Here is a 26259-nt window from a genome sequence, read left to right as displayed (position 1 = left end):
GGGGGCATCGGCATGTTCTGGGCGGGTGTTGCGGGATGCAGGTATTCGAGCGCGTCTGCGTGTGAGTGTGAAAGCGAGTGCGAGAGAGGGAGCGGTGGGCCAGGGCGGAGCCGCCGCTAGCACCAGGCTCTGCCCGAGCGGCACCGGCACCGCGACCGGCCAGCGGCAGCGGGGAGAGAGGTGGGACCGGCAGCAGCAGAGGGAGCTGCCCTCAGCCCAGGTGGGATCCCGCCGGCTCGGGCGGAGCGGGGCTCTAGGAACCCCGCACCAGGCAGAGCCGCTGCCTCTGGCGGGGCGGGGCGGGGCGGGGCGGTTGGGACGGGACGGGACGGGCGGCGCGGCGAGCGACTCCGGGGTCCGGGCAGGCCCCCGGGGCACAAACATCCGTGCCCACCGCGGGTCAGAGCAGTGCTCGGGCCGCCCCCTACTGCCCAGGTTGGGCACAGAGCGGGAGGTTGTCTGCCTGGAAGGTGCTGGCGGGCAGGCTGGGCTCCCGGAGCAGCTCGGGAGCTCTACCCTGTGGCCCTGAAGAGCGAATGAGGCAGCTTTGCTGCACAAAGTGGGAGCAGAGGCACCCTCAGCCAGGACAGCCAGCCCGGGAAGTTCCCACTGCAACAGAGTGTGCAGGCTGCCTGCTCCCCATCCTTCTCCTTACTCCTATCTGTCCATATCAAGAGGGTCTCTGTTGTCCCTCCCGACACTGCTACCTGTCCCTTTACACTGCCTCCTCCTGCCTTTCTTGACCTTCCCTGGCCTCAGAAGCTGGCTGTGCTGGCTCACAGCTTCCCTGGCATGACGTGCTGCCTGTCCCCACCAGGGCTCTGTATTGGACTTTTTGTTAACCCCACCAACCGGTACTGGGAACCATTCTCCCAGCCAATTCCCTACCAAACCCTCATTAGAAAAAATCAGGTTTCTTGAGTCCCAACTTTGCCACTGACTGGGTTCTCATCCCTGGGAGTATTACTTTCTCCATCATATTGCCTTTGCCCCTGCTAGTCCTGAGCAGTAGATGTGGGAGAGTAATCTGGCTGCCCATACTCTGCATCATCCTTCCTCTCAAGCAGTTATCCCTCTCGCTGCTCCTTAAAGCTATTCATTAACAAGTAAAACTCTGGAGCATTGACATACACCTGTTCACAAAAAGGTATGAGAAGGTTGTAAAACGCTTCCAAGGGACAACAGAGCCACTGGGGGGAGCGGCAACTTCCCAAGAAGATCCTAAATAGGGACCTGGAGACATCCCACTCTGCCAGAAATGCTCTGAATGACTCACTTAGCATCTCAGTGCCCCAGCACCAGCGTCACAGTTCTTGTATGTCACTTCAGAGACCCTGCTCTCACTCCATGTCTGTTCTATTGCTGTCCTGTCTGCAGGCAGGACTGTACACAGAGAGATGAATCAGAGCTAATCCAGCAGAGATTTGTTTCTCTGATGCATCAATGAGTTCCCTGATCCAGCTGGTTGCAAAGCCATCTCTTCATGCTCACTGTGTCTCACTTCTCACCTATGAAAGGGGACTGAAGCACTATTTTGCCTTCACGATCCTTACCATCTGGGTCATGAGCCACAAGCAACCAGGAAGAACCTCAACGCTGTGACAAGAGTACAACCACCATCCTGCTAGCACATCCCAGCTGGCACACTGCTCCAGGCCATCGATTGTCCCCCAAAAGAATTCACAAAGATTCCTGAACTCCCATTCCTATAGGCTTAAGAAATAAGCTTAGAGCTGAGGGGTGAATGGAAACAGAAATGGCTCCCTGACAGACAGAAACAGTTTTTCCAAGTAAAGGAAGAACTGCTCACTTAAACATCAAGGGATATCAAATTTGGACTGCAACCAGGCTATGTGATGTGCTATTACTCAAAGTGATGGCACTGCAGGTCGCGCCAGGGAGGGGTGCCTTCCTTGCAGTTGTTGCCTTCCTTGATTTGCAAGTGGGGGTGCAGGTATTTCCCTGACATTTTATTCTCTTTAGAGCAGTCTTTGAGGAGGGCTGACTAGCAGTTCATGTGCCTTGCAAGAGAGAGAGAGTAAAGAAAGAGGGTGAGCTTGGGAATGAGAAGGATGGGTGGGGAATGCAAAGTGAAGCAGCCAGAGACTCTAGCAGGCAACATAGACACTGTCTGGGTAGATGATAAGACAATGCTTGTTTCTAGCTGTCAGCTCTTCTGCAGCTTTGCTAATACCTTTCACAGCCTCATGGAAGAAGGATCTCAGTGCCACAGCCTTGCATGGCAAGTCATCCCAAGCACAGCCTAAGCCAGTGCAATCAAGTAGATACACCAGCGGCACGCTGAGTTGCTCTTCCTGGCACACAGGGAAGCTCCCTGGTCCCAGAGGAGTTAAGCAGTGTCTTGCACCAGACCTTCTGGCAGGCCCCCATACATTTATCTTTCCAGGTCTTTCCAGGTCCTTCCAGGCCCTGTGTAAGTTGCCCTGCTTCCCACACATCCATATTGCATGGAGTACTCTCCTCTTAGGTGAGTAGCTGACACTGAATTTGCTTTGTCCATACGCTGAGGTAGATCTAGGAAAAATAAGTAGTATGCACTTCAGTGCTGGCCATCCCAGCTTTCCAGAGGAAAGCTCATCCCTCTGCCACATAGGCAGCATTCATGGAGCTCTTGATTACTATAAAACAGTAGAGTCTAAGCCAGACATAAAATTCGTGTGTTGCACCTCCCACAAGGCGAATTCACATTCAGCAAACTTGAGGTCATCCCTGTGAAACCCCCTCTGTTTCAGGATGGGGTGGGGCTATCAGAGCAATCCCATGGTCATGAATGAGGGCCAGCGACCTTTTGGGTCCCGGGGAGCAGAACCAGCTCCCAGAGAGCAGTAAAAAGATTCTGAGGCTTTATGATGCTTTGGGTTTACATTCATGGACATCATCCTGTGGGAATGGCCTCCTTACAGTGTTCCTGCTTCAGGCACTGGCACTGCTGGTGCTCCCTGGGGAGCATTCACTAATTCCCAAGCCTGAAGGAGCGCACAAGCTACAGGCTTGGTTCTTCCACAGTCTCTGCAATCTCCACACTCATGGTGGCCTTGGGCCAGACTCTGTTAACCACAGCACACCCCTACAAACACTGCACAGGGGGAATAACCCAGGCCACGTTTTATTCAAGAGAAGATGTGTGTGGAATATTTGCCCAGCCTCAAAGCTCAGAAGTATGCAGACAGACTTCTACGCCTGTGACAGAAAAAATAGGGCTTCCAGATATAACTTTGCCTTCTGCTTGCAGCCCAAATGCTTATTTTGGGGGCAGGGGAATGATATGAAAAGCCCAGATCCTTGGGAGAGCTGCCCTGTGAAACATAGAAAGGGAATATGTATTTGGGTCACTCAAACCAAAGGAGAAGGCGTCCCATTAGAGCTATCTTCAGAAAGTTCCCACCTGGGCACAACATAGGAGCTGTGAAATAGCTGTCAAGCTGTCACTGCCAAAAGCATTTCCAACTCCATGCCTAGTATGTGAGGTTTATTCTAAGAGCAGATACCAAAAGAGTTGAGAGCAGGAGAGGGATAAAAATCTGCATGATGGTAGCAGGAGAGCAACATCTTGACTTGTCCAGATCACTGGTTTGGAGCTGGAGCCCCACTGGTGGAAAGAACATCACACCCCTCCTGACATCAGCTGAACCAGCTGGGAGGCAGAAATCTTGGCTTCATTCTCCCACAGAGGAGAAAGCTGGGGACAGATGCCATCCTCCTCTCTCCCCTAAACCTCACATCCAGCATCATCAGTCCAAGACAGCATCTGAACATGGGCTGTGGCTTCATTTCAGGGACAGAACAGGGAAGAAGGACACCTCTTGCCCCCAACCAAGTCTACCTGTCCTCCAGGCAGCAGTGTCCAGAGGAATCAGCAATAAAGGCTGTGGGTCACAAAGCTTGAGAACAGGGCTCTGTGTCTCCAGTGAGCTGGTGGGCCCACCAGCCAAACTTACAGGCTAGGCAATGTTTCTCCAGTCTCTCACATCTTTCCCTGTGTTGTGCCAGGCTCCTGCGTCTCACCACGACACAGAATGACGGAGTACGAGGACTTCATGAACTTGGCTGCCTACTGGAACTCCTCTGACAATTGCCAGTTCAGCCCTGACAGGGTTATTGTCCCTGTGGTCTTCTCCCTCATCTTCCTCCTGGGCACAGTGGGCAACAGCCTGGTGCTGGCTGTGCTGCTGCGCAGTGGTCAGGTGGGCCACAACACTACCAACCTCTTCATCCTCAACCTCAGCCTGGCTGACTTCTTCTTCATCGTCTTCTGCGTGCCCTTCCAGGCCACCATCTACTCCCTTGAGGGATGGGTCTTTGGCTCCTTCATCTGCAAGGCTGTCCATTTCTTCATCTACCTCACCATGTACGCTAGCAGCTTTACTCTGGCTGCTGTCTCTGTGGACAGGTAATAATCTACAGGTGCCCTTGGGCTGCAGAAGGAAAGCGGTCTGAGTGGGCAGAGGGCACGGGAAGAGCATGGCCCACCGCCACTAGGCAGATGATTCAAGCCCCAGTGGTATCGATCCATGCCAAAGGTAGTTTGGGGACCAGCTGTGTCTTCATTGCCCTAATGACTTGCAAGAAGCATTTCCAGATCTCTCAAGTGCAAATCTTTCTGCAGGAAAGATCTCCCCAAGGTGAGACTTGAGAGCACTTGAGACCCAAGATCAGCTCCCCACTGTGCCCCAGACTCCCACAGAGTCCCAACTCTGCCTTAGAGATGCCACTCAGAGAGTAACAACTGTCCCTGAGCCACCATTTCAGAAAAGCATCACGTGCAGCAGCAAGGTCAACAGGGCACCACAGCAGGAGCCATAAAAATAGGCAAGAGAGCCCCCAGTCCTGCAGTAAACACCTCTCATTTCTCAGGGACTGCCAGCCCAGCAAAAAAACTTGTCACCGAGCAATTCCTGTCCCCGCCCTGCCCCCAGCCCTTCTGCACTCTGCACAGAAAGGCACCCGCATCACAAGCCCAGTCCCTTCTTGGAGGTCACCCAGGACATGCTGGTCCCTGACTGGTGTCACCTACATTGTTCCTAAGGGCTCTGTAAGGCAACTGTGCCAGCTGCCCTTCTGACTAAGCCTACACTTCTGGTCCAGGTTGAAGAAGAGGTCCCCACTAGGATAAGCTCCAGCCCTGACTGCACTAGGGATATATCCCGGCCCATGTTGCTCCCTGTGCTTGCTTTCAAGGTACCAAAAGACAGGGACAGACAGCCCTCTGCAATGAGAGGTCCACAGCCCTGCAGACAGAAGGAAACTTCAGCCCATCACCCAGTGAAGTTACCTCGGGTCTTAAATCTTCAGTTCAGACCTCCTTCTGCTGGATAGATTCTGCTGAGCAGTAGATATCTGCCTTGTCTCCACAGAATGATCTCTGTGCTCAAGCTCAGGGACATAACCCACCCCATCACACCCGGAGGAGGCAGCCATCTATGGCTAGAGAGAGATGCATCCTTGCTAGAAAGAGAAAAGCTGCTTTACCCAGGACTGTATGTCAAAGAGGGTGTGAGATAACATGTAGGGTCACTCTCTTGTCCCAGGAATTTATGTGACCAGGCAGAGCTTGGCTGAAACCTCAGCACTGGCTGCTTTTCTCTCCTGAACAGGTACCTGGCTATCCGCTATCCGCTGCGCTCCCGGGAGCTGCGGACCCCCCACAGCGCAGCGGCAGCCATGGCTGTGATCTGGGGTCTCTCTGTGGTCTTTGCTGGGCCCTACCTAAGCTACTACGACCTGATTGAGTGGGAGTCCAGCTACATTTGCATACCTGGTTGGGAGGAGTGGAGACGCAAGGTCATGGATACCAGCACGTTTACCTTCGGCTACATTATCCCAGTGCTGGTCATCAGCCTCTCCTACACCAGAACCATCAAGTACCTGTGGACAGCAGTGGACCCTCTGGAGGACATGGCAGAGTCCAGGAAGGCCAAGTGGAAGGTAACCAAGATGGTCATCATTGTAACCATCCTTTACTGCCTGTGCTGGCTGCCCTACCACGTAATCATCCTCCGATACCTCTATGGAGACTTCCCCTTCAACCAGGCCACCTATGCCTTCCGCCTGCTCTCCCACTGCATGGCCTATGCCAACTCCTGCCTCAACCCCATCATCTACGCCCTAGTGTCCAAGCACTTCCGTAAGGGCTTCAAGAAGGTTTTCAGCTGTCTCTTGAGAAAAAAGCACCACAATAAGGTACATGTGGTGCATAATGCCCACGTTGTGCCTGGATTTGGGGCAGCTTCCACTGAAGTGTCCCAGATGCACGAGAAGAATAAAAGGTATGAGATGGACCCAGCCTCTGTGGCAGTCCCCTCTGGTTTCTCCAAGCCCCTTTGTATTTCTTAGTGGCCAAGCTCCATCTGCCAGCTCAGCTCTGTCACCAACTTCAGGACACTCTTTCCCACTGGGTGAGAGGGGATGCTAGAAAGGCAAGCCAGAAACTGCTAAACACTGCTTCTGCCCTTGTCGTTTCTTCCCATTCCATGCACCAACTGTTCTCCTGAGCCATCTCCCCACCACATGCTGAATGCGAGGAAAGGAACTGACCCAGGCTCACCCCTGATCCTCAAACCACCTGGATTCCAGGGACTAAAGCACCAGCTCCTCTCTGGGCTCTCATCCAGCAGAACTCCACTGCTCCATGGCCTGACTGCACTGGGTCCTGTGCACAAGGGCAGCAGTTCATGATAGAGTCAAGGCTCAGGGGAGAAACTCATGTTGTTTTAACTGTGTGCATTTAGCTGTTTCTGCTTTAAAATCATCTCTCTCTGGGAATGCTTTCTCATTAAAATGTTCAGAGAAAAGACACAAGTGGCCAGATTTAAAACAGTGCCACAGAGTCTCTTCTGCCTCCCACTGCCCCATCTGACCAGACTGGCTCCCACAGCAAGAATGGCAAGGGAAAAGGGCAGTGCAAAGGTGGTGTGGGAAGCACCTGGCACAGCCTGTGGATGGCTGCAAGGATGGCTTTGGTGCTGGTCTTTTTGTGCTGCTCTCAGTGACTGGGTCCTCCTCTGGGACATGGGGCAGGCCAGGGGCTCTCTGTGAGGGAAGGGTTGTTGCTGCTGTACTAGAGAAATCTTTCTAACCCAGAGCAAATAAATGTACTTCCTGCATCCAGGCAATAGTGGGGCCTGCAGTGGTAACCTGGGGTGCATTGACGCTGCCAGACTTGGCTCAGGAGCAAACCCAGAAGAGGAAACCTCGGGCTCAAGAGAAGGGGAAGCAGCTGCTGCCTAAGGCTGGTCCTTTAGTCCCACTGAGCCCCTACTAATGAAACAGGAGCTTCCCCTTCTGTTTTGAGCAGTCTGGTGGGCTGTAAAGGGCCTAGGCAGGAGTTGGGGCTCTCTGGGGCTCCTGATAGGTGTCCTCTGTGGCATCACCATGTGATGCCTGCATCAAGACCAATGTCACTCACGCAGAGCAGGCACTTCTCCCCTGGCTGATCACCAAGGATTGCTGTTTCTAGTTCAGGCTCTGGGGTCATGACTAGGTACGAGTTTTCCAGGAAACAATTCCAGCAGTCCCTTTGCATCCCATCCTTCATTAGTGTTAGTGAAGCTCTGCAGCTACCATGCTTGTGCAGGTAACCACTCTTCTGCAGCCAGCCACACAGTCTCCATCTGCTGCAGCTCATCAGCAAACACCTTCTCTGCCTCACCTTCACCCTTAAGGAATCAAGCTTGATTTTTCTCTGCTTGAATCAAATTTATAGTTGTGGTCTTTAGCAAAGCTCTAGTTACTGCTCGGGCTTTCTTACCCAAACACTTCTCCTGGGAAAAAAAAAAAAAAAAAAAAAAGAGAGAATTTTCTGTGCAGGAGTCACCAAGCAAGAACTTACCAAATGGGGATGCATCTGCCATTGCTCACTGGTCCCACTGGCAAAGGCACAAACAGCTGTACAGGAAAGATGAATGTTGAGAGGCATTTTAGATTTTTTGCTCTCTGTAGGAAGGTGACTGCAGATTTTCCAGGGAATTATCTGAATTTGTTCTCCTGTGGGATTCACTCCATCACTGCATCCCCCAGAGGAAAACATTGTGTCCCTCAGTCTCATTCACCTAAGCCTGTTATCTGGGTCAATCCTGAGGCCAGCACACTGAGTTAAACTGCTCAGGGCAATTTCAGACACTTTGCTTTTAAGCTGGAGCTGGAAGTTACCTGAGAGTTGATGGGAGGAGACAAAGTGGGGCGGATGGAGTTGGGGCCTGGGGTATCATCCCTGCCTGGGAAGCACACAGCCTCTAATCACCCTGCATACAGACAGGAGACCTTCATCTGCACATGCTCAAATAGAGGAAAAGCTTTTCCTCTCAGAATAAAATCCACATTGGCATGCAAAGATCAAAAGTAAGCATTTCAAAAGAGATGTCAGCAAGATGGAGAAGATGCATCAGGAAATAGCACCTAAGTCTTCTTAAACACAGAAAAGCTCTCCAAACTGACTGAAAATTCAGCTTGCAGCATAAGAAGAGTTCCTGGTGTGCTCAGACCAGGAGAGACTTTCAAATGGGATTTGGATGGAAGAGTTCCACCTAAAGTAACTGCATTTGTTCCCATCGAAGTAACCCTTGGTTACACACAGTTTTCTTGGGGAGCTCTGGAAATTACAAGAAGAGGTGCCCCAGGTGCCTTGGTGCATGGCTTGCTTGCTTCTGTTGTCTTGCTAACGAGAACCACACAAGCAAGTATGGCCAAATGCAAAGATTTTAATAGGTGTGGAAACCCACAAGTGTTGTGTAGGTATCACCTACAGCTCCTGTGACAGAGGCTCAGTGCTGGGCTTACCGGTGTTTTTGCACCTACTGAGTGGCTGCCATTCCTCTGTTCCTGAGGTACCTGCTCCCCCTGGAGAAAACCAGCTGCTTCAGCTCCTCTGTACCAGGGAAGGGACCCTTGCCAGGGGCCAGGGGCAAGCAGGACGCAGAGGGGCAGCTGGGAAGCTTGCTGTCATCAGGTTTGGTGCCAGTGCTCTGTAATCACGTATTTCACAGAATACCTCCAAATTCCACCCCCGTGTTTGGAGTGATTGCAGTAAGGTGAGCTCCATAAGGACAGGTTTGATTACCAGCAGGCAGGCACTTACCTGTTGGCTCAGCAACCAGAACTGAATCAGACACTGACTCAAAAGAGGAGGGGGACACTTCCTTTCTCAGGGCATCACACGCAAAGACTTAAACTCTGCCGGCCCCTGTGGCTCAAAGTACCTCTCCAGAGAACAAGTCACTCACAAGCAGAATGAGGTTCCATCCTGAGCCACCAGGGCCACCAGGCAGCTCCACATGGGGCTGTGTCTGAGTGCTAGCTATGGGGTGAATCCCATATGGGGCTGCAGGTCCCAGGGGTCTGGGTGCCAGCAACCGCAGAGACCTATCCTGGGCACGGCAGGGATGACCAGCAAACCTCAGGCCAGAGTAGCTGGCAAGGAGGATAGACAGAACTGTGAAAGGGCAGTTCCAAGCATCAAGGGCTAAAGTCAAAGTTACAAATCAGTATTTGAAGGTGCCAGCACAGGTGCCCCTGCTTGTCTGTGCTCGTCTATCTGCAGCTGGGATATCTGTGCATAATTGTGCTCATTCCTGTGCAGATTCACCTTGGTTTTCCAACTATAAAGTTAATTTCTACTTGTTTTCTGGTCATTCAGTGTTTTTCTTTAAGGAATGAAAGATACATGGGGCCTAATGGAAGTCTGAGGAACTTTTGTCAGCAGAGGGGTTTTTCTCTTAGAATAAAATCCCTCCTCAAAGTGCCTCTATGCTAGAACTTCTGGGATCAGAAGACCAGCAATCTGAAATTGCAGAGAAACAGCCTCAGCTCTGCCAAACCTGCCCAGCACAGCCTCCACCACCTCCAGCCAGGACTCCCAGCCCAGGGCAGCCACCATAAGTGCCCATGCATTCATCGGTTCTCTCTCTCTCTGCCTACATGTCTCTCTCTCTTTGGTTTGAAGGATCAAACCAATCAGTCTAGTCCCAGACTTGACTCTGCTGCCAGGATGACACTTCGTGGTCTGGCCCAAGTGTGTCACTGCCAGGAGAGATCAGGTTACCACCTTTCAGGGGGTGTTTGGACCACGTCTTTGGTCCTCCCATGTCATTCCCACATTAGCAGAGGGAGAATTATCCTTCTGTCACACAAGTACTCTATGAGAACATTCCTCTCTCAAAGAACCAAGGTTTTTTGCAATCACAATTCAGTTCCCACCAGAAAAGGATGTGCAGATAGGTGACCATAGTAACGTGGTGGGTGCTAATGGTCTCTTACCACCCACCTTGCACGCTTAGGTTAATTCACACTTGAACTGCAGTAGCTCAATCATGAGCATGCTCAGATAAAGAAATGTCAAAAAACATGTTAATAGCCATTAGAGACAAAAAGGGACAGAAATTGGTTAGGAAGGGAATAAGCCAGGAGAATAACAAGCTCTAAGATTTAAAATGCTGTACTTAATGGTGAAAAACAGGCCATGAGTCACTTTATGACTGTTTGCTGACTGGTTTTCACTTGTTTTTGTTTTTCTTTCTAAAGATGACAGAGAGCAAGATTAGGCAGAACATCTGAAGTGAAAAGAGCTCCAAGAAGCACCTCTGTTCTGGGAATCCTGATAAAAATTAAACTAGATGCCTGGTCAAAACCATGGGGAAGTGCCAGCAAAGGCCTGGCACAAAGGGTAGCCCCTGTGCATGGTATCCCAAGGGGTAACACAACCAAGCTGGTTATAACAGGGCTTGATCAGCTTCCTTGTTTGTATTGAATAAGCCACCACTGGGGCAGGTGGCTTAGTGTACCTGAGCTGCAGTCAGAACCACAAGGAGCAAACCCCTGTTGGCTCCACATGCCTGAGCCACTGACAGTTGTTCTTAAAACCTTCCCATGAAGAGCTCCTCCAGCTTTTCCATCACTTTTTTTTAGTGCCTAATCTGTTCTCGGCAAACCAAAGCCCCTGGACTTCATCTCACTGACAGAAGGGGGAGAAAAGCTATTGCTGCATCACTGCAGCAATGACTGCTCTACGTGAGCACTTCAGTCTCAAAAGAATGAGGACAGAAGCAGAAAAACTCCCGTTCAATCAATCTTCCCTCACAGATTATTTTTTAGGCTTTTGCTTGTACTACCTAAAAACATCCTACCATGAGATTTTAATGATACTCATCAAACAGGCATTACACTTTTTCTTTACAATGCCACAGCATCTGTCCAGTCACATATGGGTCCTGTCCTTGGCTCATGCAGTCAGTTAAAATAATTTTCTACATCCACTCCAAAAGGACATTCTGTCTTAAATCTTCTTGTCCAAGGACCATCACCCACTGCCACCCAGGCACCAGACACCAGTTACAGAGCAGCTTCTACCAGTGACCTCTGAGACGCAGGGGTCTCTCCCATTCCATGCTGGGAGAACCTTGACTCGCCCTCTCCCTCCATAGCAGGCAGCTTTCTCTACACTGGGAAGAGCTAGGAGTTACATTCTGGCAAGGTCTTTTAAGGTGAGGAGGGAAGAGGTGGGGAAGGGAGAGAGAGGGAGAGACTGAAAGGAAATAAATGCAAATGTGGTGAAAAGTCACCGCATTTCATTTGGATACATTCAATGAAAACTAAGAAAAAAAACACAAACAGCAGAATATTTCCAAGAGAAACCTTCAGATAACACATTAGGGTTCAGCAGATAAATCTCAGCCACAGCCATTCAATCTCTGGGCAGCAGAGGACTCAGCCAAGTCCCTAGGCACAGCAGCACATCAGGCAGGGCTCTGATGGTGAGGAAATGCAGGCACAATAACACGCAGAATGCAGTGGTGCATAACTCACCACTCCAAGGCTAACACTGGGGCTCGCAAAAACAGAGAAAACCACTCCAAGCACCACAGCTGCCTGCATGTGGCATGAGGCAGCATCAGCACAGGTCCCTCCAGCACAGCATAGCAGCAGAAGAGTGGTCAAGTGAAATCCTCTTCCAATCCCAGGGCGTATTTGCTTAACAAGGAGATGTAGGAGCGATTTCAGCAGCAGAGTTGTTCTTTGCCCCTGAGCCAGAAGGGAAGGGCCACAGCAGCACTTGGCAGGCAAAGGAGTTACTGGAACAAGCAGGGAGCCCACCAAAGAGAGGCTCTGGCACTGTTTAGCACATAATCTCTGGAAGATTCCTGTCCTCCACAGGGAGTTTTACAGCTCTCCAAGGGAGATAAGACTTATTCTCCAGGCAAGGACAGTACCGACTGCTCTGAAGAAGCCAGCAGCAGGGGAAAGAAATGGAAGTGGGTCTTAATGCACCCACATTTCCTGCGCTGAGAACCACGAGCTCATCACTGCAAGGCATGCCAGGCTGAGGAGCACAACAGTCCCAATTCCCAGCTACCTCCTTAAGCTGAACTAAGGGTTGGTACCTACCCAGGGGCTCAGGACAAGGGATGTGGTCACCAGGAGCTAATCAGAGCCCTACCACCTGAAACATGGCAGGAGCAGCAGAGGTGAATGCCTGGCCCCAGGCACCATCCCACAGCAGTCCCTCTAGGCAGCATACCAGGGAAGCCCTAGGTTAAGTACATGCCCTCCATGGCAGGCAGTCACTGGCAATGCCTGTCAGTCACCCCCTGTGACTGGTTCACTCAGTCCCCACTCCAATTTTGCTGCATTTGTGAATGAGCTCATGAAATAAAGTTTAAATCACAGAGTACACAATCCTGTAAATTTGAGAGGTCCAAAGAGACCATGACATCCCTCCCAGCAGAGTGCATACTGGGCTCCCAACAGGCTCTGCAGTTGCTGCTTTCTGGAGAGCACCAGTGGTACCCAGAAATGCTGGAAAGGAGATTGCATTTGTCAGGTTATTCAGATGACTTACAGTGGTGAGTAACTTGACAGAGCTCATTTCTTCCTGATGTGCATGAGAGTGAGCAATTTTCTCAAATGCCTTTTTCATCTGGATCCACCTTGCTAGACAGGATGACTTCACTGTCACCCAGGGTGATCAGTAATGCCCTGAGATGTGCCCAGTCACCCAGAGAGATGAGCACAGCACTCATTTCAACCCCAGCCCCAGCAATGAGCCCTGGCAGAGCCAGGAGTCACCCCACTCTGAGGGGAGCACTGGGAGCTCACCTGAACCTGGGGCTTGAGTTTTGGTTGTCCCTGGGACAAAGCTCAACACAGCACTGTCATCGGGGGTTTCGCCCTGGGCGGCCTAGAGATCTCTGGTTTTGCTCTGTGTTGCGATGATTTGGACACACACTGTCCTTCCCAGGTGAAAGATCATTTCCTTTCCCTGGCTGATACTGAATGACTTGTAAATTAGCAGAATTACACCTCTCTCCTGTAATGTCAGACACAGACTGGTACTAATTCACACATATTGGCACAGACACGCACCATCGATTAGCTGGGTTGCTCATATAGGGACCTGGCAGATTAATAAGTGCAGCAGTCAAGGAGAAGATGTGAGTCCTGGAGGTTTCAGACAGGATCAGCATGGAGCCTGTCCTCTGCAGGGGCTGGGCTTCATCCTCCCTTGCTTGCTTCTCTACCCTCCCAATATATCCCTTGTGTAAATGCTGTGATTGAGGAACCTGTAGCATGACCTGGCACCAAAACAGTACAGTCTGTACCTCTGTACAGGAGCCACAGCACTTCCAGATGTCTTCAGAGCAACGAGGATCAACGCACACATAAATAAATGGCTCCATCGGCTCTTAAAGCAAGTCCATCCTTCCTTGCTGACCAAGAGCACTCAACTTTCAGACAGCAGTAATTTCATTTGGATGAATAATGCTCTGGTCAATGGAAAAAGAAGTTGTGCCAGGGATAGCAGGGCTTGATGTTTCTGGGAGGAAATACAATTTTTTAACAAAATTGCATTCAGTGGGTGAGTCGGGTTTAGATTCAAGGTCCCCATGACTACCATATACAGAATCCCATGTTTGTCACATCTTTGTTTTCCCCACGTACCCAAAACGCATCAGTGGAAACAGCTAAACCATCCCCAGATAGCCAGGGGAATTCAAGGAAACTGAGGCCAGGGAATATAACACCAGGCTTGGAGGGGAGCTGTGGGCAGACATAATGCCCTCAAGAGACAGAGCATCTTTCCTCTAAGATGGACGGATGGATGAAGGGGCTGCAGAGGGAATAAAGGTGAGATTATTTTAAGGCAAGAGAGCATCAGAGTCAGAGTAGTCCAGAGGATGGCACAAAAAGGGCAGCAAGGGCTGGGGGCGGAGGTGGGGAAGAAGAGAAGAGAAGAGCTAATTATCTCCTTTCAGTGGCCAAGGTAATTCTTCAAGTCACAAAGTGCAAGACTTTGGCAAGAGCCAGGATTCATTAGGTCTGTCTGTAATGACTATGCAGCCAAGCACACCCAGGAGCTCCCTGGGTCTCACAGGGAATCAGAGCACTTTTTCCCCTTACTCGCATGCAGCTTCTCATCATTAAGACTGTTCTGCAGACAGTTCCTCCCATGCCTAGTGCCATTGTCCCCACATCATCTTCAACCACTACCATGGCTAATCTTCAACCACTACTCAAAACAAAAAAGGAGGGCTGACTTCACTTGTCAAGGGCTGGCCCCTCAGAGAGAGGTCCAGAGAGGGAGATCTGCCAGATTCAGTGCCTCAGGCTGTTCATGTTTGGCACGGGGTCCCCACAGGCAGCATCAACAAGCACCACTGTCACTCTGCAGAAGAGGAGGTGGCTTGGACACTGCCACACACCAGCGGGGAGCACAGGATGCTGCCACCCAGTCCTTGCTGTTGTCAGAACTGTGGACACTTCACAGTTCCAATTACTCTGCTTTATAAGCCAGCTTGGGAGAGCACCAGACACATGGTGAAAGGAAAAATGTCCTGCCCTGATGCCAGCAGAAGTGTACCCTGCATCAGTTTTAGCTTGCAGTGTCCCTCTCTCCTCATCCTCCCTTCCCACGCAACCCCCGTCTAACCCCATCAGTGCCCCAGACACCTGGAACTCCTCACATACCCTTTGTCCCACCCCTCAAGAGGTCCATAAGCACCCACAGGTGCCTAACTGTGGGATGTTACTGCAGCAGGCAGCTCCCTGGTTGGTCTAAGGGTACCAGACCAAGCCAAGTCCTGGCACTAGGAAAGTGAGGATTGAGAGCTCTGGGAGCAGCTGTAGGGAAGGGAACTATAAGCTGGAGTCAGATTTTTTTCCTCCAATCACTGATTTTAACTTCATCTTCAATAACATCAAGACAAGCAGATGAGAGCTGGTCCCACAGCTTCCATTTCTTCTACCACTGCCTGGGACTGAGCACCGTTAACCTCAAAGAATAATGCCACCTGTGCTCCTCTTCCCCTCAGTAGCCAGAGTTTAACATGGGACATTGCTCTTTTTTGCAAAGCCAACAATAGTTGAACTCATTCCTTGTGCTGGGGCCTCCAGACACCACTCTCCCTGCAAGACTGAGAGCCAAAAGCATCTTCTCAGCCCTATAGTCATGGACCGTGACTGCCTGGAAGTTCGCAGCAACTTGCACTACTGCATCAATAAAAGGATTCAAATGGAGTCCTCTGGACAGGCTCCAATTTGCTGGGCTGGATTCTGGTTCAGGCCTTCCCAGAGCAAGGCACATATTTCAAAGGATATTTAAACACAAATTGTTCAGTGCCCTCTGACAGACTGGCACATGTCAGTTCATGCCAACAGCTTTGACACATGAGAAACATTTTCCATTAGAGAATATTCTCCATAAACAGAATTACCTCACCCCGTGCTCAACCCATGTCATCAACTGCTCTTGCCCAAAAAACAGAAACAGAAGACACCTGACAACAACGGAGAGACCTCACTGGTTGGTGCAGCAGAACCTGTGGGGAATACACAACCCCTGCCCCAGGCCCATATGGAGCAGGCTGAAGGGTCTCCCACCCCACATCACCTGAGTACCTGTCAGTGCCACTGCCCCTGAGAACAGGCTGCAGAGAGTTTAAGCAAAGGGGCTGCACCCCTCTCCACAGCATGAGTGGCAGCCAGCCCCTGCCCCCCCAGCCTGGCACAGCCTGCCCCTCTCCAACACGGGGATGCTGTGCCAGAGCACAGCCTGCTCAAGGCTGCAGACTGAGCTGTTTGCAGGTTTGCTAATATTAGAACACTACGCAGCCTGCTGCTAATGTGTTCATCCTGACTTTGTGTGAGACAGCACAATCCTGATTCTGTGTCCTGTACAGCTTCCTGCCCACACCACCTATCCACATCCTTCCTGCTCCTATTGATGAGTTCCAGCTGGCTGTGGCCCCAGCCAGTAGCTAAATCCAGAATAAATCAATTTTAGCTTAAATTTCTCCCACCTTTGGTGCTGTTTTAAATAAGGCCACTTGTGCCTATTTCCCTGAACATTTTAATAAGAAAGCTTTCCCAGAGAGATGATTTTGAAGCAGAGGAAGAGCAAAATGCTCATAGTTAAAACAACATGAGTTTCTCCCCTGAGCCTTGACTCCACCTGTCCTAGTTAGAGCAGCTGGGCCCAGTTCACCACTGTGTGGGTGTAACCCAGACTGTGTATTCTACACTCTCTCTGTCATTTCCCAGGAACTGGTCACAACAGACCATTTGCAGCAGCTGCCCAGAGCACACCTGACCCCTCAGGCTGTAAGCTGGGTGTTAAGAGGCCTGGGAGATAAGAGGATGTTCCTGTCCTCACACCCACAACCCACAATCACCCACTGTGGAACTCCCCACCTGGGGGAGGTGCTGGGCATTGCCACCCGAACCTGTCTATGATCTTGGGGTCTGGGGACTTCTGGGACCACTCGTGGGATCCAGAGGAGGACCAGAACCTCGACAGGACGGTGACCTCCACTCCTGACCGGACTGCGACCATAACTCGCCCCAACAGGTTCTTCCTCTCCTTTGACTTTGGACTCAGGGGGCCCACGTGGGGCTCAGCACGGGGGCCAAGGAACACCATTCTGTTCATGCCCCAGGGTGCTGGGTTATACATCTGGGGTTTTGTGGATTAAAACCAATTGTTCATCTGTATAATTGTATTTACTGTATTATTTTTATTAAATGGTGATTCTGAGTTATAATCTCTTTTGAGTTGGGTGCATTTCTCCTGCTGGTTTGCCTTTAAACCAGCCCACCATCACGAGCTGCTGCTCTTGTGTACAGGACCCAGTGCAGTGGGGCCATGGAGCAGTGGAGTCCTGCTGGATGAGAGCTTGGAATCTTTAGGTTGGAAAAGGCCTCTTTGTCAAATCCAACCATTAACCCAGCACTGCCAAGGTCACCACAAAACCACGTCCCCAGGTGCCACAGCCTCCAGGGATGGTGACTCCACCACGGCAATGGGCAGCTTGTGAGAAAGTCCCCTCTGAGCCTCCTTTTCTGTAGGCTGAGCCCTCTCAGCTTCCTCAGCTATCTCCTCATCAGACTTGTGCTCCAGAGCCTTCCCCAGCTCCGTTGCCCTTCTCTGGACATGCTCGAGTTCCTCAATGTCTTTCTTGTTGCAAGGGGCAACTGTCCCCAAGATTTAAACTTCCTCACCAGGGCTGACCAAGGGGATGGGCATGGACCTGAGGGAAGCAAGTGGATCCCATCAGCGACCATTCACCCCTGGGCCCAGCGACACACACCCTAACACCATTCAGGAGCAGCAGTGTCCCACCCTCAGGGAAACTGCTTAGACTGGGCAAGGACTATCATAGGACTGCAGCTCTCCAGCATCTCGTCTGAGCTGGCTTGGGAGGGGCTTTGCTGGGAGAACTGGATTTTCCAAGATACCGTGTCCTTTAATTAATTTACAGCAGAGTGAACAGGAGATTCTTGAGCAGTATATATAACACATGCAGTTTTGGATCCCATCCGTCAACACCTGGAACAGCCTCAGCATCACAGGGAATTGCTGCTCTGAGTGGGAATGCTCTGCCTGCCAGAAGTCAAATGTCCCTGAACTTCCTAAGAGCAGACAAAGATAGTTTCCTAAATTGAAGCTTTATAATGTGCATGAGCAGATTATATATCACATTTCAAGCTTGACAGAGCAGTGTTCAGTCTTAGAAGACCTGTCAATCACTTTGGTGCATAGAAGTGTGAGGTATATAAACAGCACAGTAGAAAAAGTGAAATGCAGAAGACATGACTCATTCCCTCTGCACAGAGTTCTCATGGGCACCAACTCGACAGGGGGAAATAAGTGAAACAGAAAAATATAATAATTGGATATTTTTTTTTCAGGCTGCTTAACTGTTGGCTTAAAAAAATACACAGTTCCACAGTCAGGAAAGGACTACTTGAGGAAACATGAAAAACCAAGGGGCAAGAAAACACTTCACAAACAGACTGGCTAGGAGAGAAAATGAAAGCAGTTAAGAATTAACTGCTCCCCAGCCAATGTCTAACAAATAACAAGAGCTAGAAAATAGGTGGGAAGGAAGGAAGTTGCTATAAGCAACACAAGTACCTTGAGGAGCTGCAGAGACTAGCAAAGACAGGGTAATAAATATTTCTGTTCCCTCTTGGCAAGTGGTCATAATGTGTTCCTATCACAGGGTGCTGAAATACTCCCCAGCAGTAACTGAACCTGGCAATCAACAGAAACCCCAGAAACAGACTCTAATCATCAAACCCAGAAAACTTTCACCTACATTTTCTAGTAACTCTCAGGCCAGCCAACACTGACTTTCTGTAAATCTTCAAACTCAAGTCTCAGGGCTACAGGGGGATTTGCAAAAGGAACCAGGAGGACACAGGTAACCACACAGCCATAAGCCTGATGCCAACTCAAGAAAATAATGGAAAAGCTGAAAAGGGATTCTTTAATTAATGCCACGTGATGGCAGGACAGAGCTTTTACTGATGTCTTCTTACATAAAATATCCACTTGCAGTGAAAAACATCAAATGACTTCGATGAGAGCTATTTCTATAACCCCACTGTGATTGGCACTGTCTACCAGAGTGTCCCCAAACATCAGTTATGCACCAGAACAATACCAAATCAGAATAATGCTCACCAAGTGGCTTAAAACCCCATTAACTACAGTTAGAAAGGGAGAATTGTGGCTGAGTGAGTACCACTAGTGACGTGTGAGCCTTTATCATCCACCCTGTCTGGCAGGCTGGGAGAAGGCGAGCAATTGGCATCTAAAGCCATCTAAATACTGCCGTATTGTGCCAAGGAAAAAAGAGAAGCCCCATTTGCAAGCTGGGATCTCAGCCCTAGGTGAGAATGGAAGCTGCTTACCCTCAGACTGAGGGCAAAGCATGCATTTCTTTTACAAGGCAATATAAAAGTGTTTGAATTGGCAGCAAGTCCTCTACCTCACAGTGGTAATGTTCAAGTTAAGGGCAAAAGCTTTCTCAAAGAAAAGTTAAAGGTCAGCCCTGATGATGGGGCTGGCAGGAGCTTGTTTGCAGAGGGGTAAGGCACACTGCCTGACCACCTGGATTCTCTGGAGTGGGACAAGGCTGGAAATGTTCTCTGATGGGCAGCCACTGAGTGGCTTCATTGTCCCCTCTCATACACTGGTACTAGTGTTTGCATTCCCTCCTTGTCTCCTTATAATTCATGAGCTGACTCCCTGCATGGGATTTGACCCCCAAACCTAGGCATCACCCACACCACTACAAAGCACACAGAGCCCAGAGATTTCATGAAAGAGAAGAAAATGCCCTCACATCTCTCTTGCACTTCCCCATACCTAGCAGTCATAGTGTCTGAAAGCTCATGGCATGATCCCAAGGGGCCCAGCAAGAGGGCGTCCCCATCCCAAAGTTGAGTGGGGAAGAGAGCAGCTCAGGGACAGGGAGAGAGCCAGGGGAATGCAGCAAGGGAAGAGCAGCATGAGCTTTATGGGGAGATGCAGAAAAATGCTCAGTGGCTTCTGGAACTCAAGAGATGAGGACCACCTCCCACACTGGCTCCAGCACTTTGGAGACAGTCTTTTCTTCAGCATCACAAATCTCTCCATTTTCACCATCTGCTTAAGTTAGTTCTTTTTCACATCTCTCTGGCCCCCAAGAAAATAAATGCTGGGTTTTGCCTCCTGCCCATTCGAGCTTTCAATGTCACCAGCTAACTTGCCACCTTCCTGTAAGTCCACTCAGACATCCAGCTGGCCCTGTGGGCAAATTTACGCAGGCACTGTCTTCCTCTGGCGTCGCTGCCCCATCCCAGCTCTTACATCAGTAAGATATGAGATGAGACACTGATGCTATCTTTCAGGTGAGTTATGGACTTTCTTGATAAGCTGAGAGGTAAAACATTAATTTCCCAAGTCAACTGAAAACAATTCTATTCCGTGATTTGAGTGGTGCTGGAATTTGGCTCTAATTAGATTGTAGGGAGAGAAGCAGGGACACACAGTCTGCCCTGCTCTTCACAGCAATCAGGACAAGCAATCCCACCCCCTGCAGAGATCACCAGAAAACAGAACCAACTCTGTCTCCCATCCACAGGAGCCACACGGGCTCCTGTGCTCTCCTGTCCACTTACATGTTCCCTGCTCCCAGGGTGCTGCATGTGTGCAATGAGTCAAGGAGAGGACAGCCAAGAGATAGGTCCCATGTGCACCCACTCACATCCTGGCCAGAGGAGGCAAGCCTTTAGGTCTGTGCAATATCCTTATCTATGACAGGCCATGAGATATGTCAGGTGAGTCTCTCTATGACAAGTGCAGAGTACCTGGTTTTGAAGCATTCCTCCTATTTCCTGTGGCCTCAGCCCCTAGCTGAGGGAAGGGAATATTAGTCTGTGGGTCCTTATGAATGGTGTGTTTGTCTCTTTTTCAGACTTACCCAGACACATGCAGTACCTAGAGGACTGCTCAAGCTTTTGAGAACTCAGCACCACATTTACACCAGCCTCACCCACTGCCCATGGCTCTCTGCAAGGACAGCAGCAGGACCAGCCAGCAATCCTTCCAGATCGCTATTTAGAAACTGAATCTTACAGCACTGAGGTGTAAGCTTCTCCCATGCCAAATGTGGACCAAGAATCTTCCCTGATCCTCAGCTTCTCCCTCAACAAAATAGCAGCATTAGTATCACCAAAACAGCATCCATAACAGTCCCCTAACCCTCTTCACATGGGGACTTGTAAAGTCTTGTTAACATTCCCTTTGAAACACTCAGAATTTTCTTGAGTCAGGGCTCAGTCTGGAAACAGGTGTGTTTTATCAAAAACAGAAGGCAGCTGGGGATTTTCAAACCATGGAAGTAAAAAATCAAGGCCTAAACCCTATACTTTCCCTAGTACATGCTCTGCCAGAGCAAACCCCACCTAAACAGACACTGCCTCTCACAGCTGCCCAAAAAACCTCCAGGCACCCCAGCACTCTTGGCAGGTGTTACAGTGGGATTCCCTCTTGACCCAGCTCTTCTACTACTTTGCCTTCTTGGCTTGCTGAACTGCCAGGAGCTCCCTCCAGTCTAAGCCATGGATTGAGGATGCAGGCCAGCATTTTCATATTCAGGCTAAGCACCCATGGATTCATGTATTCTGCCAGGATCGAGTGTCTGGAGGAACAAAGCCAGCACACATCTCAGCTCCACACCTCTCCTTCTGATAGCAGCGGGCACAGGCCTGCTGCTGCCTGCTGCTCTCTGGGAGTGGGGTACACCGGGCTCTTCCTAGCTCCAGTCCCCAGTGACCCACATCCATCCTCCCCTGTACCCCCGAGCTGATGACACAGTGCTGCCATGATGCTTCCATCCACTCAAGTCCTCTACAAGAAGCAAGCAGGGCCACTCTCCTGGAAATGAGCAACAAACCGAGGTTTCCCTCTCCAGTGGCCCACCCCAGAAGTGAGAGCCAGGACCTGAAAATGGGGGACGCAGCTGGAATACCAGCTCTGCTAGACCAAACACCTCGAGCATGGGCTCTGCCAAGCTAATCACCCTCAGACGCAGATAGATCAACCTCTGCACCACCTCCTCCCTCCTGCTGAGGATGAAGATGGGACCAGACAGGCATGATACTGCACAGGGTGACAGACACCGTGACTGTCAAACCAGCTTGTCTGCTGCCACTTCAGATAACACAAGCACTGTCAAGTCGGGGCAGGGGGGGAGTAAGGCTGAGATCACAGACCTCATCCCCAGTGTTGCTATGCCCAGGCTGTGCAGCCATCAGCACTCAGCTGTCAGGCTGGGCCCCTGGCAACCTTCTCATCAGCACCAGACCAGCACCTGCAGCTGGGAAGCATCATCCTGCTTGCACTTGCACAGCACCAGACCTGTGCTGACCCTAGGCTGCCTTCCTGAGGAATGTTCTATCCATCCATCTTCACCTGCTCCAGTTATAACAATCATGGACTAAATGAACTCAACAAACATCTTGGGGGGATGATCAGGGACTAGTGAAATAATAGCCGAGCTTGTGCAGTATATGTGTTTATGCCTATGTATATAGCTGAAAGGTGTAAATCTGGGCATGGCATAAGTAGTATAGAATAAAGGATGGATAATATTACGGTTACAAAGGGAGTGGAGCTCTAGTGTTGAATATTTGATACCACCCATGTTACTAGTGGGGTGGGGTTTTAGCAGGGGGAAAAAAAAACAGTAAGGTAGCCACCCAAACCTGGAAATCAATATTTTTGCATTGCCCTCTCTGGGAAGGAGCAGGGTCAGCCACCCTGCATACCCAGTCCCCACTGCCACCACCATGGTCAGCATTTTGGTAGTAAAATCCCCAGTTCGAATGAACCAGCTCTCCAGGTTTTGTTCCCATTTGGTTTTCTGTTGCTCCCAGGTAGGAGAAGGGGATGAAGTTTGAGCCAGGAGAGCCTCTTTGCTATCCTGCCTTTGTTCCTGGGGGGCCATGTGGTGTTGCAGCGTGGGAGCAGTCACCACCTTGTTCTACAGGGGCCAGGCAACATCTTGCCTTTGTTAGTTCCCTCTTTTGCATAATCTCTTACTATTGTTGTTGTGTATATTGCAATTTCTTCAGTAAATTGTGACTCCAACTTAAAATCTCTCCTAGTATCCTCCACTGTCAAAAGGGGGCAATCTGAGTGGGCTTGGTTTTTCCACTGAGTTTTAAAACTGGCACACCACATCAGAAAAGCCCATCCCGGGGAGCTGCTTTATGTGCCCAGATGCCTGGAAAGGCCTATCTACAACCAGAGCAGGAGTGGGGACAGACTTCCACTCACAATAGGTGGATCCTAGAGACTCTGACCCTCTCACCCTGCCCCATCCCACGGAATCTTTGCCAGCACCGACAGAAGACAGCGGTAGAGAGGCTGGTTTGCCAAGGGGTCAGGGATAAGGTAAGCTCTGTAGTTGGTGCCCAGTTCCTTGGCTGGCTCCTGGGGACCTACCTGGGCAGAGGGGTTATCCATCACTGCAGCTGCCTCTTGAAAGCCCTCCTTGTGGTGGTTTTAATCTAGGCCTTCCTTGGTTACCAGTTTGTAACCAAGGAAGAGGCAGTGTTCCCAGTATTCCATACGATTTTTACGTAAATCGGGGTATAAATAAGAAGGGAAGAGAGGCCTTCACTCTCTTCTCTTCCAGCGGAGTACGGGAACAGTGGGTCCTTGCGTTGGTCTCGCTTATCTAAGGCTAAGGCCTGCAGTGACCGCTGGCCTGCCACGGGGAGGACAGCAGAGTGCTGGCCGTGTGTGCCAATCCTACTTCTTTCTAAGGGACGTGGTGAGATTTGTTTTACTAGTTATTTTACTAGTTCTCAAGTTTGATTGCGTATATCTGCTCAGTGTCCCTTCGTCTCCTTTTGTTCCTTTTCCCCTTTCCCTATCCCTTCGGGCGGTGTTTGGATTCCTTTTGCTGTGTACATAGCATCTTAACTGTAATATACATCAAATATATATATATATTTTTTATATAACTAGTTGGATTTTTGGGTTCTTCAATTTACATAGTTTTTTTCCTTTGCTCTGGGGGAAGAAGGAAGAGGGAAGGGAGGGGAGGCTGCTACTGGGGTTTGGGCATTTGGCAGGGAGCCAAGTCCGAACCATCACACTCCTTTAAGATCACATGCCTGGTCAATAACCATGAGAACCTGAAAGATCACTTTTAGGTCATCGAGGACTTGCTGCCCCTTGGCATATACACATAGACATCCCTACACAGGAAGTGTGGGTGCAACTATGATTCTTCCACGTAGACATGAATTCAACAAGAAAAAGGAAAAGCAAATAAGGTGCACCCACATATAGGGAAACTGAGTCAGGCCACTGGTGAGACATCCTCACAGGACCCACACAGGAGGGCAAGGCTGCTCCGCACACAGCCTGTGAGACAAAGAGCAGGGATGATCACACCATGTATCCCTGCACTGCGCAGAATATCTCAGAAGCTGGAAGGGGCCCATAAGTACCAGAGTCCAACTCTCTCCTTCTGTCAGGACTAGCAGTTTAAAAAATAACCACAATTCAGAAAAGAGTAGGCTCATTTACAATGTGATAGTTAAATGATTTGCCTCAAGCTGATATTGCTGTTAATTTTTTAACTGTTGGCATTAATGACTCGTGGAACATCAATGTTCAGTCTTCCATTTCTGTTCAGTTGTGTTGCTCAGTGTCACTCAGCGGAGACAATGAAAGCAGTGTGCCCCGTGCTTCTGCCTTCTGATTCTCTTCCCTTAATACGAGGCCATTCACTCCTCTTTGTGGACATTGTGGGTCAGCCACTGGGGATTCCACCCCTCCTGACAGGAGTCATGTCACTCCACTCCTGCTCTAAGCTCGAGAACAGCCTTCCCACCGTGCACGGCTACGCCCGAGCCCTGCGTCCTCCAGCCAGGGACTGGCAGTGTGTGGCTGCATCTCCTGCAGTCCTCACGGCTCGCAGGGGCGGGCTCACTGCCCAGCAGGTCCCTAGGTCTCCCCCACCCCCGAGAAGCTCTGAGCAGAAATGGAGCCAAGCCAAAGCCCAGGCCTGGAAAGTGCGATGTACACCTTCCTGAGCTGGCTGGCAAGAAAAAGACATTGCTGCTTTTGCCATCTTCACACGTGAGTGCAGAGCTCAGCACAAGGCATGTGCCAGATGACTTCTCTCAGAGCTGGGCTGGGCGGGCAGCTGCTCTGATCCCAGCAACTCAAGCAGTCCCCAGCAGTCCTCCCTGCGCTGCCCCTGTGCATCAGAGCTGGAATCAGGACTGGCATTCCATTCTGCACACTCCTGCCTTCCAGAACTGAGGAAGAATATCCTCACCAGAAGAAAACAACACGCACTTGGTTGCATATTCTACCCCTACCAGCAGGAAGCTGAGTTGGAGAGGATGTGACAATATTGACTGAATTGCACGCAGTAGGTGTGAATTAAAAAAGGAGCTCACTCCGCACACAGGGAGGGCTAAAGAAGAGCACAGACAGTTAATAACTAGAGAGCTTATTAACTATAAAAATATTCTCTTCTGAGAAGCTCTTAATGGTGAGCAGTCCACACACACAAAATTACTTTCTAAGCAGAAAATGGTTTGGATCAGAGCAAGGGTTGGTAAATGCACACCCAGGGTCATGACCACAACTAGTCAGAAGGCTGACTGGAATCAGTAACGAGTCTGCTATTGCATCAGCCCATCCAGGCCTCTCTACCTTCCACATTCATTCACACACATTCCTCAGTCACAGCCCGATGCTTACGTGTAGGCTGTTATGGCCTGCAACCTGTGACATCAGCATGAGTTAGGCCAAGCACAGCACCGAGTGCTGAGTCCCCAGATAAGGAGGCTGCAGCAGCACAAGGCTGGCACTAACCCACACCGCATCCCAGGGATCTCATGAAGGGGCAGGAAGGAAGGACGCAGACAAGACAGGCCGCATGCCCAGAGCAGAGGTCTATGCAGGAAAAATAAAAATGAAAGCAACATACCAATCTCTACTCTCCATCCTTGGAGTGATTCACAACTCCTCTGGACATGGTACTGGGAGACAAGGTTTGCACAGCCCTTTTTGAGCAGAGAATTGGACCAGACAGACCCAGAGGTTCCCCCTCCAGCCTCAACCATTCTGTGATTTCTTTCAATACAGAGCTCTGGATAGCACTTGGAAAACCACCAAGCTGTAAATGGACAATCAAGGTTGCTGTTTTCTAGGAAATATGGTGAGCCTGCAGTCCTCATCTCAGCACACATTTAGGATCCTGGGCAAAGTATTCCAGTAAGGGAAGCCACCAGAAACAGTCTGGACGCAGCTAGCTGGAGCCAACCAGGAGACAGGTGATGCCTCTCATCACTTTCCAGCCAGTTCCATGAGCCAACCCAACCCAGGCTCAGTACCTGTGGCCTCTTCAAGACAAGTTTAGAATCTACTTCAAATAGTACCTGGGTGTCAGA

At 50.3% G+C, this 26259-nt stretch overlaps 1 protein-coding gene across 1 annotated transcript; it reads left to right on the top strand.

The window, feature by feature from the left end:
* Positions 1–3968: 3968 nt before the first annotated feature.
* LOC126641136 (galanin receptor 2b-like) lies at positions 3969–6720 on the top strand. Its single transcript, XM_050317530.1, has 2 exons — positions 3969–4411; positions 5616–6720. The coding sequence occupies exons 1-2, from the start codon at positions 4038–4040 to the stop codon at positions 6352–6354; spliced, it is 1113 nt and encodes a 370-aa protein (XP_050173487.1). The 5' UTR covers positions 3969–4037; the 3' UTR covers positions 6355–6720.
* The last annotated feature ends 19539 nt before the right edge of the window (positions 6721–26259 follow it).

Source organism: Myiozetetes cayanensis, unplaced genomic scaffold (assembly GCF_022539395.1).
Source record: "Myiozetetes cayanensis isolate MyiCay16 unplaced genomic scaffold, myiCay2020 scf20-37, whole genome shotgun sequence".
Classification (NCBI taxonomy): Eukaryota; Metazoa; Chordata; class Aves; order Passeriformes; family Tyrannidae; genus Myiozetetes; species Myiozetetes cayanensis.
This window is presented reverse-complemented; position numbering and strand designations above follow the sequence as displayed.

Coding starts and splice junctions, on each gene's coding strand:
- LOC126641136 (XM_050317530.1), top strand. CDS start 4,038: ATGACGGAGTACGAGGACTTCATGAACTTGGCTGCCTACTGGAACTCC. Junction 4,412..5,615: donor GCTGCTGTCTCTGTGGACAG/GTAATAATCTAC, acceptor TCTCCTGAACAG/GTACCTGGCTATCCGCTATC.